The sequence below is a fragment of the Lutjanus erythropterus genome, chromosome 13 (genome assembly GCF_056507025.1).
Source record: "Lutjanus erythropterus isolate fLutEry1 chromosome 13, fLutEry1.hap2, whole genome shotgun sequence".
In the NCBI taxonomy this organism is placed as follows: domain Eukaryota; kingdom Metazoa; phylum Chordata; class Actinopteri; order Lutjaniformes; family Lutjanidae; genus Lutjanus; species Lutjanus erythropterus.
In genome coordinates this window covers 6,434,793-6,451,377 of record NC_139329.1, presented here as the reverse complement: position 1 = coordinate 6,451,377, position 16,585 = coordinate 6,434,793, and the positions used below count along the sequence as shown (strand labels likewise).

The window sequence follows — 16,585 nt, the reverse complement described above, 5'->3', positions numbered from 1 at the left end:
TAAAAAAAAGTGTAGTTACAGTTTGAATTGCTTTTTTGTTTCAGAGATTTACAAATTGAATATTTGTAATGCTTGAATTCCTTCCCTCATGTGACAAAGCATGGCTTCCTAACTGTAAATTTACACTTACGGACAATGAATTTTGCCGTTACAATAATAAGGTGAATCATGTGTATTCATGTGTCCCTGTGCATCATTTTCTAGGAGACCAAACAATACAAAACGCTCAACAAACTTAACTGCATCTTAAAAAAAAAAACAAAAAAAAAAACATTTGACACGTGACTTTTGTGACATTAGATTCTTTATTATAAGTGGAAACATTCATATACATTTAGCATGTGACAGTATAAAATATCCCTATCATTTCACATCATTAGTTTAATGTGTGTGTATATAAACTACTGTATATAAGCCTCATAATTATTCAAAAATTATAGTAATTCTTCAGAAAGATTTTATACAGATATCTAAAAATATATATGAATCCGTGGAGAAATAATACAGTGACATCATACACAATAAAACAGGCTTCTATTCATTAGTCACACTCTTAACTACCTATAGAATTTGACAAATACTGGTATGCATCATTGAGTGTGTGTGCACACATAATGATGTGATGATTCATTCATCATCCATCAAATGTAAACGAACCACAATTGTGTATTTTTTGTACAGATGTACATTGTATATAACAGGACTTGAAGTCGCCTGAATGGACTGTGACAAAACTACAGAGATTACAGCATTAAATGATACATGATTTAAAAATCCTTATTACTATATTTTGGATTATTGTGATTATTATGTGTACCATGATTACCACTGTAAATCTCATTAAGATCAACATCAACAAAGTACACAGCTTGGCAGTAAACAGATCAGAGCCAAACCCATCCTGTAAGTCATCGGCCTTTAGTTTAGATAAGGGGGTCATGGTTATGGGCTGGGGGATCAGGGTTGGATTACTTCCCTGCTCAGGGTGGTTTAGAACTGTTGTACTTACTTTTACTATGAGCGGGCGCTAATAAATGTTGGAGCTTATGGAATGTGTTGTTTTTTTGACACTTAACAGACTACAACATCAATGATGTAAAAATTCAGCATCCCATGTGTTCTTGTTTTAACTCTTAAATGCTTTTGTCTGCTATTTAATTCTAGTTCTGACATCGACCTCTCTGGGTGTGTCTGAGTTGCCCTCCAGGATCTGCTGGATTATGTTGAGCACCTTTTCATGGAACACGATGTCCAGGTGGGCCAGTCCTCGGAACTCTGTGATATGGACAGGCTTCTCCTGCTGCCCCACCCAGCGTTTGCAAAGACTCATGCTGAAGCTGTCCACCGTGTCGTCCCCGTCAGCGTAGACAAAGTCCACTGGGTCCACGTTAGGAAACTCCTCGTCGTAAATGTACGTTACCGGAGTGGGACGCCCCACGCCGTACATGCACCACACCTCGACATCGGGTGGGTGGAGGTCACTGGTGAGGTTCTTCGTGTCCTCCCACATGTGCCTGGAACCAAAAAGTGAGATTGTGAGATGGAGTGACACAAGTACCAAAATGTTAAAGCAGTTATGATCAATGTTTTCATATTAATAACGGATCAAATGACAACCTGTGAAACAGATCATCCATAGTGACGAACCAGTAATGAACTCTGGAGTTGCCCTCAGTTCTATAGTACTTTGTATTGACTTAAAAAGAGTATACCACTGATTTAGCATCACAGCTCTTTGACACTGTTGGACTGGAGGGGGACAGTTTTGAAAGAAATGGGCCAAAACTGATGCAGCAGAACCAGTGATATCATCTTCTTTATTCCATGCATTATTCTTCCTGCAACTACGGATTATTTTCATTAATAACTGATTTAATGATTAATGTCAGGATTAATCAATTAATCATTCACCCCAAAGAATGTCAAATTGTGAAAAATGTTGGTCATAATTTCGCGAGAGGCGGGGTTCACCCTGGACAAGTCGCCAGTTCATCGCAGGGCTGACACATAGAGACAGACAACAAGTCACACTCACATTCACACCTACGGGCAATTTAGAGTCACCAATTAACCTAGCATGCATGTCTTTGGACTGTGGGAGGAAGCCGGAGAACCCGGAGAGAACCCACGCAGACATAAGGAGAACATGCAAACTCCACACAGAAAGGCCCTGACCCAGCAAGCCAGGGGATCGAACTCAGGATCAAACTCAGGACCTTCTTGCTGTGAGGCGGCAGTGCTAACCACTGCACTACTGTGCCGCCCCATAGTAGATCATTTAGCAGATAAAGAGCCAGATGTTCCTTGCAGGAGATGGTGGAGACTAAATACAATGCTAAAAAAAGAGTGAATATTGAACTTACATTTGACAGGTGGTCAAAATAACAACTTCATACAAATACTAATGTGGCTCTGTATATGCTGGGGTAACTTAAAATGTTCACGATATTTATTTACAGATTTAAGGGGAAATGGGGATCAGAAATGGAATCTTATATTCATAAGTATGTTTTCATGAGTGTATAATCATCTGAAAATGAAAACTGTTGTGTTTTTGTTACCTAAGAATGAGCCATTTCTAACTACAGAGGGCACGGGTACTTTTCCACCAAGTCAGCCATGTTTCTACAGCAATTCAGAAGTAATACTGGCTCTACAGAAGGTCTTTTGCAGCCATATAACTTATAATGTGCAAACTCACCCCTAGACACCACTATCCCAATCACTGGTCCTTTAAAAGTTCATAACATTATGTTACCCAAGTGGTTAAAATAATTGCAGGTGTAAAGCTCCTACTGTATATATTGGATTTGAACATATGTAAGTACTGACTTTGACAACTCCCAGCATTCACATCAAACATGGGGCCTCCAGATTGTTTCAAGATTCTCTAAACAAATGACAATATTCATTATTCCTCCAGTTCCTCACAATCATGTGTTTACACAGATGCACACTTATCTGTCCACAGAGCAAAGGTTCTCATGTGTCCTAAGAGGTAAAACTGATCATTGATTACTGACGCTATACAGTCACTGTTGTGTGAATCATAAACACTTCCAAGGCATTTGGGTCAGTTAAATAGAGTCAGGAATATAGTACATCTAAACTTGAGGTGGATGATGGCACAGCTTTTGTTTATCAAGACTGTGTAATAACATTAAAAGCTGTTGGTTACCAGCCATCTTCATAGTTGATGTCTGTGAAGAGCTGCTGGTAGTCCTGGTTGGTGTAGTTAAAGGTTGGTGTGGAAATAAACACATGGTCCTTTGGCCAGAATTCCTGAAATGGCAGCATCCAGGGATTAGTTGTCGTCATCCTCTGCTCCTCGCGGATCTTGATGTTGGAAATCATTGGGATGCCATCATTTTCTCCTGCAGAGAATAATAAGTCAAAAATATGGGAGGATTAAATCACAAAGACAAATATGACAAACAAGAATGTACAGTTTTACAGGACATGCTTTATTAAATATATCAAATATAAAATACTCAATCAAATCAGGTGGTTGTTTCAATGCTCCACACTGAACATCTTGATCCTCATTAACAATAAAGATAACAAAAAAAATAACAGAAATGTGTTTCAGTTTGTACTGTGAGTGCCAATTGTAGATCCATTTAGTATCCTCTTCTACACTGTAAAAACATAAAAGTTGAGAAAATGCAAAATTTCAAGGGAACTTACTTTGACAGATTTTTGAGTTTTGAGCCCAGGTCAAACACTTGTGTTTTAAAAAAAGTTTTAACAACTAATAATGTTTTGTTGAGATAATTTACTTTTCTTCTTTTGGATAAAATTTCATCTTTGAGTTTTAGAAACTGAGAAAAAATTAGCATTTCAAAAACTGTTAAGTGAACTCAGTTAAGCAAAAGTTAATAATGGGGAATAATTTTATACGTTTAGTTGCAACCATTTAATTTCCAAGCACCCAAACAATGACAAATAAGAGTCACAGCTCACTCACTTTTTGAAATATAGAGATCTAAAACTCAAAGACTCCACTTTATCTAAAGAAGAAAAGTAAATTATATCAACAAAATACAACAACATATAGGTTAACACAACTTTCTTTATTTTATTTCAAGTTTTTATTTTATTTTCTCAACTTTTTTTAAACAATGTACTGAACCATATACTCTAAGTCTTTTGCTATTACCTGATGCCAGGACCCTGAGTGGTTTAACAGCACCCCCCCATGGAGCTCCCAGGGAAATGAAGCCCTTGATGTACTTGTCCTTCCAGGACTGTGGCTGGTGGTTTAAGAAGTAGAGGACGTAGTGGCAGCCCATGCTGTGTGCCAGCAAGTAAATAGGCTGTTGGTACTCCTCGTACATCTCCTCCACCAGGCCCTGCAGCTTGGTGAAATACTCAGCATTCTCATCTGTGGGAGGATGGATGACAGCAGGGTTGCAGGCTGATGGCAGGAACATTGACAAGTGCATGGTATAAAACCCCCTTATGAAGTTGTTGCTGTATGTCTAATGTGCAGCATTTGTACTTATTTGCAGCTGTGTTTCTGGCTGCCTGAATGTCTAATATTCACCCATTTCAGCTCATTGTTTTGGTTTTACAGCCCACAACTTTATTGTTTTGGCTCAGGCTCACTGCTCTCATGAAACCCACTGTTCATTACTGTTGTGATCAATTATATCCTCAGTTACTGGCTTGACCCATGGCAGTTGATTTCTGCAAACAATGAGCGCTCTGAGAAGTGACACAAAGCAGATTTCGGTTCAACAGTGTTTTAAACTTTAATGAAGCACACAGGGATATATATGAAAAACAAAGAGGTAGTCATAAGACTGGTTTAAAAGGATGAGCATAGAAACAGCTTGTGCAGATAGAAGTAAAGGCCAGATAAAAAGGCTATGTTCAGACTTTTGGTGGTTAACTTTAATCATTTATCAGTTAAAGAGCCACATATTTTTCTGAGGCAAAACAGGAAGAGGAAGAGAGCTAATGTTACTCTGTGTTTGCTGGATGTTTAAATAAGCAGCTGTTTGTTTACATTTTCATAATACAGTGATGATAGTGTGTCACTGTTGCGTTTACACTTTGCTTTGCCGCAAAGCAAGTGGCAAAAAAGGAATCAATTAATATAGCTTTAATATAAAAAAAATATTGGTTAATGGAACATCAAATCACTTTTTGTTTCCCTTTATTATCATGCAATTATTTATTCACTCATTTATAGTTTTTTTTGTGATTTGAGTAGCATAAAGGGAACTACAAACACATGTCATTATACAGCTCTGTATTGTAAAATTATCCATACAGTAAATTAACCTTATAAAAATTGCTAACCATTGCACCACCATGCCGCCCACATTTATAAATAATTGTCATAAAGTAAAACATAAAAAATGTTCAGAATAAGGTCCTGCCTCTCACTGGACAGATAGCCAATCATACTTGAGGATAATGGGGTGGCACTTGGGGTGGCCAGTCAGATTTCAAAGGTGGCCAGTGCCCCTGCTCCAGTTTGAAACCTTTCAGCTCAAGACAACACATGTGGAGGTCATGTTAATGTTGGCAGAACTTCATAAATCTCTGCTGGTTGCATCTGGCAGCTGTGTTGACATTGCAGTAGGTGCTTCACCATCTGTTGCCTGGCAGGGATCTGCCCTCTAATGAGTGCATTCTTCTGGTTATGTATTGCATAGAGAACAGAGAGCCCAAATACCAACTACACAGGTGACTGTACAGTTCAAACCTTTTCATTCACATAACTTTCTTCAGATAAAAATTCTACTGATGAGAGTGTGTTATGAAAATGTGCTAGATATACAGTACAGAGCTCTTTTAATTGACCAGGTACAATGTGCATGTGTATGTGAGGGTGCACGTGTAATTTTACTACTCACTAGGTGCTAATCTCCAGTCGTATGGGGCTCCTCGGACTGTTTCATTTCGGACGTAGCCCATGTTAGCCAAATGTTGCACCATAGTGTGAAAATAACCTGCACAAAAAAGCAGCAGACTAAATCAATACCAGATGTCAGAGTCTAATGCAACATGACTTGGCACACAGCAGCTGAGCTACAGAGTGCATTTAGGATATCTAGTGTAGGAATTAGGCACTGGCCTGAAAATCACTGCCCTCATTAAACCTTTTGACATTTCTGTATTATTCAACAAAGATTTTATGCGTGAAAATATTTCAGAATCCATAAATCCCAAACCCCAAATCGACTAGTGCGGATGTATTTCTCTCACCAGCAAGTCTGTTATTGTCAAGAAACTCAATGGGATATGTCTGCCCAAATCCTGGCACCCGCACCTGCACCCCTGGTGAGTTGGAGGACCGCCGAGTTGTCCTGTTGTAAACAAGTCTGTGGCACGCACAAAGACATTCCTGTCAGTCTAGTTGGGTAAAAATGGTCTTTAACATGACAAATAATATCTGAAAAAGAACAAAACATATAGTTTCCCCCAATATAACTGTTCTGTCGTAAGAATATAATATTCATAAGTGTGATTTCCTAGTTTATAATCACCTGATAATAAGAATCATTGAGCTTCATGCATGACTCGTTCATACAAGCAGATCTGATCTTAAATTGTGCACGCAAACTATTGAAGAACTTTTTTGGCACTCATTCATGCTTTCATATTTCCTGTTTGTTCTTAGGTAAGAACAAAGTTTACGAGTGGTCTAGACTCTAGACCTCTCATGATCCAGTATGCACAAATGTCAGCTTGCATTCAGTGCTAAGAAACATTAATAAAGAGGAAGAAATGTAATTTACTTTATCGTTTACACTTACAGATGATTTGCTTACTGAGTTGGAATCATCAAAACCTGTGTGCTGTTCTGGAGCCCCAGTTTAGATCAGAGACAAAATGATCTGATCCACCTCATCTGCAAGTACTCACCGCTGTCAGTTTCCTGGCCTTCTAGAGAGTTTGGTGGCAAGTCTGACATGTCTCAGTCCACTGTTTAACTGTTATTACAGCTGGATTACTCCCAAATGGACAGGGACAACTGCAACCACCTCTGTCGCGCTGTGCATTGTCCCCAAGTTATCCAATGAACAGCAAAGTATTACAAACAGCTGCTCAGCAGACATAATACCATTGCACTCATGTGCACATGCACCATCTCCACATCTGTTGTCCCTCCTCCAAAGGTAAAAATCCATTAAATAAACATCCAAGTTACATGTGAGGCACAGAATCCTGATCGCTGTGGCCCACTGGCATGATCTGTCTACAACTGCTGCAATCTCAACAGAGAAACCTCATAAAATCTCTCCAGTGATGGTCCAATCCACTCCTCTATGTCTCTTAAAATGTTCATGTTTTTTGCTGTCCTTTAGTGTCATTTTCTTTAATTTAATTTCTTTTCTTTTTTTTCTGATTTAACATCACCTGTCAAATATCAGTGGCTTGTGTGTTTGTAGTTATATGGATTTATTGGGGCGTTTCCATATGCTAATTGCACGTGCATCCAATTTAAGATCAACCACAATTCATCAACCAGTCCCTCCATGACGTTGCGACATTGCAATTGCAACGATTCATGCAAATTCACCAATCCTGGCCTTGCAATTTAGCCCTAACTCCACAACTTTTCAGCAAATTTGACATTATAATGTCGGTCAAAGTGAACCAAGACAATGTAGTTTTTTCATTATTCATTACTTTGCATTTATATTTTTTTGTTTTGTTGTGAGTACTGAAAAGATTGTTATTGACATGTATAAATGCTCTGTGCTGTTTTTATCTACAAAGGGAGCACGGCCTCTTCCATGGAGGCTGCCATGTTTCCACATTATCCCAGAATGGACAAACTAGACACTCGCCCTATAGAGGGCCTTTGTCATGTCAATAAATCCTATACATCCTATAAAGCAGCAGAGTAACAAAATACTAGACTCTTCATAATGTACAGTAATACTTAAATCTATAAGAAAGTCACAAGCAGGAAGAAAAATGTGAACATGACTGTCACCAGGAAACATGGTGTAATAAATGTTATGTCTTCAACTTTTGGCCAAGGATCTCCAAATGTGTAGCAGCATCTGCTATCACCTGCAGTAAGGCAAAGATGTAGAGCAAAGGTAAAGAGAAAAAGTAATACTGAAAGAGGACAGAGGACATTAAATCCTAGTCTATATTACCTCATGTTGTCAATCCAGCAGTCTACACCTATAGGCATGAACATGTTGAGGTCGATCCACAGGGGGAACCAGTGGTCAGTCTTCTTGTAGCACAGCCAGTGGACCAGAGTTGGTTTGTCTATCTTAGCCTCCAGACGGTTCCCCAAGTTCCCCGGCACTGGATACACAAACACAAACATCAGTAAACATATCAGTGAATCACAGTGTAAGGCAACTACTTACATGGAAATTTTGTCCCGTCAGTGTTGTCACTCAGTGTATGCTTTACTGATAAGAAAGCTGAGCGCTTCTGCTCGCAGAGCAGTGCCGACATGTACCAGGACGCATTGCATGAAAGCTTTTGACGCTGAAACCCATGTATCACTACCCTGGCCCACAGGAACTTTATTGGCCATAACTTAGTGTTAGGTGACAGAAACACTCATCTAGCACACCAGAGTTTACCCAAGAGTCTAGACTTTTCTTTTGATGGTTAAAATGACTGTTAATATTCCAGAATTTCAGCGATATAGAACAACTAACTTTAGCATGATAATAAGTTCATTCCTTTGTCTGTTCCTCATCTAGACATATAGGGGATGTGATCACACATAACAAAACAAAAAAGCTTATTTAACATGCCAGAATAAAATCCCTCCTGCTCCTTTCAGCACTGTGAATAGCACCACATCTCACTGTATATTTCAGCTCAGACTTTTTTCACAGTCTCTTTAGCTGTGCTTTTGTTTTGGATATTTTAAATGATCTATTTGGCATATTTCCCACTGGGCATTTTGGTATTGCCAGACAACTATACAGTATATAATAACAAAGTCATTTTAGGACTTTTGTCTAACATGTAGTTTTTTTGTGAACCATCAGACTGTTTTTTCTCTGAGGGCCTCTAGCAAGTATTCAAATAAAGCAATCTGAAAAGTTTGATAGGGGAAATCAGTATTTACTGGAAATACGCAGGCTGTGACAATGGATCACAAGTTGACTTACTTGAAAGGGGTCACCAGCAGAAAATGTTGGGAACCACCGCTATGGGTCACTGGTTATCAAATGCAGGAATGAGCAACTCAATGGCCAAAAATAAGTAACACTGATCAGTTTCTCTTTACTATTTATAGGTGTGTGTTTGAGTAAAATTATATAAACTAATGACAACATTTCTCCCTGACACAAAATATTTCTGGACATCTGATGATTGATATTTAACTGTTCTTCATCTGCTAAATGCTCCACTATGTTCACCAGCTAATTGCTAATTTTATCTGTCTGTCGCTCGGTGCTAGGAAGCTGGTGTTCTGTATGTTTATCAGACCTTTTCCTTCCAGTCTAGAAACCAAAACAATGAACTGATTGATGCTAAAACGTTTGTAGAGCTGAGGGAAACAGCAGGTTTTTGTCAGGTGATAATTCTATGTTGGTGCATCACTGAGAGCATCACATCACATATAGGCATTTGATGTATTGTTAAAATAAAAATGTTGGTTAGTGCAACTTAAAATAAATGCCGTGTGTTGAATAACATGGAAACCATAATGCATAGTTGGGGAGGATTGAGATTGAAACTCCAAAAATGTTTGGGACAGCTCTAAAAATAAATACAGTATATTCAATCTTATCTTTGACACTTTTTAAACCTCCTGAATCTGAAGGTTCTGGCCAATATTCCCCATGGTACCTGCTGAAAACAGCAGAATGTATGTGAAAGTGTATATTAATAACTAAAAATGTTTTCCAATAGAATGTTCCTTAATTTCACTTGAATGCATTAAATACAAACCCACCATGAACATACTGTATACAACAAACATGCCCTGGCTCATAAACACACTTTAAAACAGGCTTGATGATGGAGTGTGCTATGAGTGACATGCAGTCAGTCATTTACCAGCTGTTTAGTTGCAACATCGGCATGTGAGAGAACAACAGAAACAGGGTGGAGTAAGAAAATTAGTTCAGACAGCGGGAAAATTGTCTACAAAAATAGACAGGTCAGCTCACCAGTATTTTCTTTTGAGGTGAGATGATTCATTTATCCTTATTTAGTTTCACTTATTTGTGTGTGTTTTTCATTGCTGTATTGAAAGTCCTCCATGTCTGTGGAGGACTTTCAACAGTTGTGTTAAATGAGAATTATTTCTTGTGTGCCTTAATAAATGAAGTGGTTAAATTCAAACTTTCTTCTCCGGGCTTTATTAAAAATAGGTCATTAACCAATAATTATCAGTGTCAACTGAAATGAAAAAACTAATAGTAATGAACATTTCTGTTATATTGTCAAGCCCTTATTACAGTGGTCTTTAAAATAAGGACAGAATAGTACCTTTTACGGCTGAAACTAACAATTATTTTTATATTCGACTGATCTGTCATTTATTTTCTGGATTAATCGATTAATAGTTGTTGGTCAATAAAATGTTAGAAAATGGTGAAAAATATTGATCAGTGTTTTCTAGAGTTTTGAGAAGCTGAAATGAGAGAATTTTGACTTTTTCTTACAATTCTTTTCAAACTGATTAATCGATTCTCAAAATAGTTAACGATTGATTTAATAATCAATTAATTGTCAGTTAATCAATTAATTGTTGCGGCTCTGGTATATTTCAATGTATAGAGAAATGTTTCTTTGACTAAACAGCAGATTATTAAATGTTTCATTGGACATTTGCAAGGGCTGATCTGATTTCTCAACAAAATCCATCCATTTACACTTTCTACACTATATTGGCAAATACAACCATGCTCCTCAACTTCACCTTTTTTGCCCTTGAACAAAATGCAGCTGTAGCTACTGTTTGTCATAAAAACCATAATAGACCAGAATCCCACACACTTCACTGGCTGCCCTCCACCTGGAGCTCCTCTGCAGCAGACTGCCCGTATCCAGATTTGGACACTGGTCTTTTGACTGCAAACAAATGAGTCATAAGTGGTGGGAAGAGAAAATGCGCTGCAGGGTCATTTTAAAATGAATTCAAACATCTGATTCCTAATAAGGGCAGTGAGCTCAAAACCTGCTGTCTTGAAAAACACGAGTTTAATCTTTTGTTTAGCTGAACTGAGACCTTGAAGGGGCAATTAGATAATTTTAAAAATATCCTTGGTACTTTCAGTATTATAATTAACGGATATTGTATTGTTTTAAACACTTGGTATTGAAAAAGTATCGTATTCATACTTTTAACAACCTTATATAAAAGTCAATATAAAACAAACAGAGTTGCACGATGACTGTAAAGTAGGACCTACAAACGTAGGCAGTAAGTTTGCTCAAACACTTTCATGTATAATGAAGATGAAGAAGGATGTGCCCATGATGCAGGAGCCATGATACGCTCTATCACTGACTTATCAAGTCACAATAGGCTATTGAAACTCAAAGTATTATAATGGACCATCAATGGGGAACCCTGGTAGTGCACCTCATGTATTGAGGCTGTGAGTCCTCTGTAGCGGCCCTAGTTCGATTCCAACCTGTGGCCCTTTGCTGTATATCATTTCCTCTCTCCTCCTCTTTCTGGTCATATTTTCAGCTGTACTGCTGATTGAGAAATGCAACTTGGATAATTTAAATATAAGAACGCATTTCAAGTCATGCAGCTCAAGACTATGGTCTCATTCAAGTCTAATGCAAGACAGTTTTTCCAAAATAAAGATGAACTCTTTTTAAGCCACCCAAGCAAATCTTAACCAAGAGCCATACTTCCCCAGTTACAATCAGTGACACATGCTGACCAGTGGCGCCAACAATAAACATGCCTCAAAATTTGTGGTCTGGCAACTTTTCCCTCAGTCAAGGGTTTTAGCACCATCACATCAAAGTTTACACTGAGACTGTCCCCCAGATTCTGGAAGAATGGAAGAAGAAGCTGTGGAGTGTAAAGCCTCATTCACACACGCACTCTTTCCCAGAAATATTCCAGGATTTTCCCTGAAATGAGTCATGTATTAATGAAAGCCAGAATCAATTTTTTTTTAGGAAATCTGCACTAGCGATTTCCCACCTCAAGACCTAGTATTATTACAGAGAATAAAGCAGGAAAGCCACGTTGTGATGAAAGCAGGAATATTACTGGGAAGGGCCTCTCATTTCCCAAACTATTGTGGCTACTAAAAATGTTGTTATGAAGTTAAATACATGAAAAATGAAGAAGAAATTATGAGTTGATATGCAGAGAAGAAGAAAACCATCTCAGGATCAAATACATGGTCTATACAAGCCAGGCCTGAGAGAGTAAAACCCCTTAAACCCTTGAAATGTGGAGAACCACTCCAGTGAGCATGACCACTGATTCACGTTTTGGCCCTCTGAGCCTAAAACGTCTTAGTATGACCTAGATAATGAAGCGAACAAACAGTAGACTACAGGGTTAAATGTACAGAGTTCAGTGTACAACCTCCCTGATAGTCAAGACATCAATACAGAGACAAACCATCAGTCAGTTGGTCAGTTAGATAGACAGACAGATAGATACTATTAATCCCTTATTTCTTCCGCTGAACTTGACACAGGGTCTCAAGATTAGAAAAGAAAGCAAGACCCACCTGATGGTCGTTCATTTCTTAGACCTAGTTTAAGAGGTGTTATAGAGTATTTGGTGACCAGTCACCTGATCTTATATCTTGTCTTTGGTATGATTAGTGTCATGTGTTGATAAGAGTTGTGTTTAAAAGTTTGGGTCAACCGCATAAAATTTTCAGATTTCAAATTGGCCCATGGCATTCTTAAGTTGGGGAACAGCTGTTCTAGAGCAAGACAGATATATTGATCGGACAATATTAATGGTCCGATATTGGCCTTGCACAGCTCCATGGTATATCGTAAATGTTGTCAGGTATTTTTTGCAGATTATAATGCAGATTGTTTTTTGTTTTTTTTATTCAGCCTTATAGGCAGCATTTCATATATGTTTTACCCTCTTTCTTGATTAAAGTTTTCTATTAGTGTGTTTTAATTTACTGTTTAAAGTTCAATTGTTCAGTTGTTTGGGAGATTCTGCAATGCAGTTTTCCTGTGAAACTCCAGCAGTGTTCTACTGACTAGAAAACTAAATCCAACCTTCAACTGGCATGAGGGTGAGTAGATAATGACTTACGTTTCATTTTTGGGTAAACTATGCCTTTAAAGACAGATTCAACCTCTGGATATGCAAAAATGGCTACATAGATAGTCTCACATCTAGGAGTCTTCCCCCTAAAAAGATAAGAAGAGCCACAGCAGCCTCTCCACTTACCAATAACGAGTGGTGGAGTGCTGTTGCTCGGTGCTCTGGGTTTGGCGTTTGGCGGGAAGACGACATTGACGATCCAGAAACCCGAGGAGTGATGAAGTCCCAGCAGAAATACAACCAGCAGCACCGAGCACAAGTGTCCTGCCGACCCCATGTTTCCTCCACGCAGCTGTGGTGTTGGGACAGTCCGCTGCCTCGGTCTGTTGTGGCCGCTGGAGGCGGAGGGGGACAGGGGAGGGAGAGGCGGGCCGGCCGGACGGACACCGTGAGGTCAGACCCGTGGAAACGTTACAACTTTACCTGTCCTGCTGTAAAAAATGATCACTAAAGGCCAGCAGAGTGTCAGGAATAACTTGTGAGCATGTTTGTCCTCTATTAGTCTCTGACACACTTAGTGTACAGTCAAGATGACTAATCACACTATCACCGGCCCACGCGCACACTCACGCGGACACAGGTGATGCAGGACAGAGACAGCAGGCAGGACAGAAACCAATAAATCGTGTAGGCTGCTGACCCTTTGCCCTATTGATTCGTCCAAATCACACGTATTTATTTACACAACACAATGTAAATGATTGACAAAGAGCACTGGCAAGAACATCATTTTACACTTGTTTCTAGAAAGGACAAATACAGTTTTATAGTTATTCTTTCTTAAATTCATGTGTAGATCCAGCGGTTCTGACTTAAAAGTTTCGTCTTTTCCTAATGATGTCAGTTGACAATGGAGGTCTACTCTGGCGTTTTAGTCAAATAAAGTTGATGTTAGTTAAACATTTTCATGATATAACTTACTGCAAATGCCTCCACTTCAGAGTCCAGCCGTGAGCCTCCGGACTGGAGAACTTTCCGGTACAACTGGTGCGGCATTCAAGTTCCACTTAAACTCCGCCTCTTAATCTGTGTTTGTGTGGAAATAATGATAATTTGTACAATATCACAGACAATGCTATCAAATAATTTTAAAGTAGAATAACATATTTGTCATTTGGCAGCTTGTTTCACAAACCAACGCGCAGACTTTATTTTGCCCTGCATGGCGAGAATTAATTCGGAAAAACGCATACGAATGATGTTTCTATGAAGCCATAACGATTGCAACTGCTGTCATGCTCTCTAACCCAGGGAATGTGCCATTTAAACTGGCAAGGTACCCCCTTTGACACAGAATATGTTTTGTTGGAGTATTTTTTTTAAGAATTTAGACAGTCCTGGAAGGCAGCATGTTAAAATGTCACCATACCTTGGCGTTACCATGGATACAGAGTAGCAACCACGTTACAGGCGTCATTAGCACAGCAGGTGAACAAATTCCCATGTGTTTATAATAATAATAATAATAATAATAATAATAATCGTCATCATCATCGTGTTTCTTTAATGAGGCTGGTGGCATTTATGTCTAAAAACCCATTGATAATACAATGTTTAAAAAAATCTACTTCAGGATATATTTCTTAATTTTTATTAATGGAATAATAACTACATTTTAAATATTATACATTATAAACAGGATGCAAAATTAACCTCTTTGTCTGGGCCAAATGGCCAGTGACTATGTAATTATCTCTATAATAATACACATAATAAAAATTTGGATTTTCCCTAATCTTCTCTCCAATTTGTTGAGGCTGCCTTGGCGGCGCCCCCCTTTAAGACTCATGGAGCATGAGTATGACAGCAGGTAGAAAATCATCCTGAATATAACACACTCTGTTGACCTATTGTGCTTAAGTAGTGTACACAGCCACGCAAACACACAGCAGTAAACACGTGAGGTTACCACCGAGCATTAACTTATGGTACATGTTTGGTCATTCTAAATAGGACACATGGTCAACATCTTTCAACCTTGAAATTTCCCCACACATTATCCTTCATTAACATGATACTGTAGGGGAATTTCTTTCTGAAAACATTTAAACAGGGAAGGGGCCTAATGGATGCACATACAGCAGATTCCACCTGCAAAATAAATGGTTTTAGTAGGAATAAATATTTAAAATACGCATTTTCTCAGTAGCTCATTGAATGTGATGTGTACTAGTAATGTCAGACAGAGGCAGACATTCATTGATTAATCTGCTTTTGTTGTAATCCAAAGTGGGACTTTATTTTGTTATTTCTAAACCCCACCATCAATACTGACGCTATGTTTCTCATTGCCTGCTTTCAGTCTGCTTTTCGATAAGATTTCCTCAGTACCTCAGCTATTCTGGTTGATTAATTAGACTCCTGCTCAGGCTGATGGTCTCAATTTCATACACACTCATTCTAAGCAGGTATTATCTTCATGCTGGAAAGTGACAAAATGACGTTTACTCAGAAAGTATGAATGCTGAATCTGCTCTCTTTGCAAATAAAATAGAGAAGCTTTATTCAATTCCAAAAAAAAGAAAAGAAAATACACAACAGATGTCAGTGAGGATGCTCTTGAAATCAAAGAATTAGCAGAAGTTTTTCACAGCAGCCATATTGATATTAGACAGACAAGGTTTACCAGTGAGGTTAATTTGGGTCCCATTCCATTTAGTGTAGCAGAACCTTTCCAGTGAGCCTTTATGCACAATAGAAGCCCCCAGACTCTGTTTGACCTGAATGGAACAGATTATTCATTCATTCATTAGTAACACTGTGTTTACCTTACTTTCCTGGCACAACAGATCAATGAATTAATTCATCACTGCCTCTGCAGTCGACACTGAGTGGGCTGATAAAGTGAAAACACCTGGCTGGATGAACCATGGAGGGCCTTTCAAATGTCCCTGTCATTGTTCTTCCTCTCTCATGAATAGGTTTATCAGTGCATCTTTCTTTCATATTCCATAACTCAATTTATGTGTCTGAACATAGAGCAATAGCTCATAATAAGATAAGAGAGATAGATGATTTTGTAAACTGGATCAAAAAGCAAAGTTTAATATTACCTTGGCTTTCCTCATGAGCCTTCATCATCATTATTTCCACAACTTTGGTGCAGCCCTAATGCAGTCCTCGCTCTACCAGATGGTGAAATGTGACCCACATCATGGGACCCTTGTGGCCTGTTCGCTGTATTGTGGAGATGCAGTCTTGCAAACATTACCATGGAAAATATTTTTAATAGTAGGGATAGGGATAGTTCACTGAACAAATATTGCACTTGTCAGATATATGGGGATGGTTTGTAAGCATTCATTATGTTGCAGTAAACATGATCTACCTTATTATTTCCCCATGTTGGAAAATCAATAA

The 16,585-nt window shown here is 38.5% G+C and overlaps 1 protein-coding gene across 1 annotated transcript; it reads right to left on the bottom strand.

The window, feature by feature from the left end:
• Positions 1–286: 286 nt before the first annotated feature.
• On the bottom strand, positions 287–13,815 carry lcat (lecithin-cholesterol acyltransferase). The gene is made up of 7 exons (XM_084733839.1): positions 13,352–13,815; positions 8,127–8,283; positions 6,220–6,335; positions 5,868–5,963; positions 4,160–4,384; positions 3,179–3,374; positions 287–1,514 (listed from the first exon to the last, which is right to left on the bottom strand). Exons 1-7 carry the CDS (start codon positions 13,500–13,502, stop codon positions 1,151–1,153), a joined length of 1,305 nt encoding a protein of 434 aa, XP_084589965.1. The 5' UTR covers positions 13,503–13,815; the 3' UTR covers positions 287–1,150.
• Positions 13,816–16,585: the final 2,770 nt, after the last annotated feature.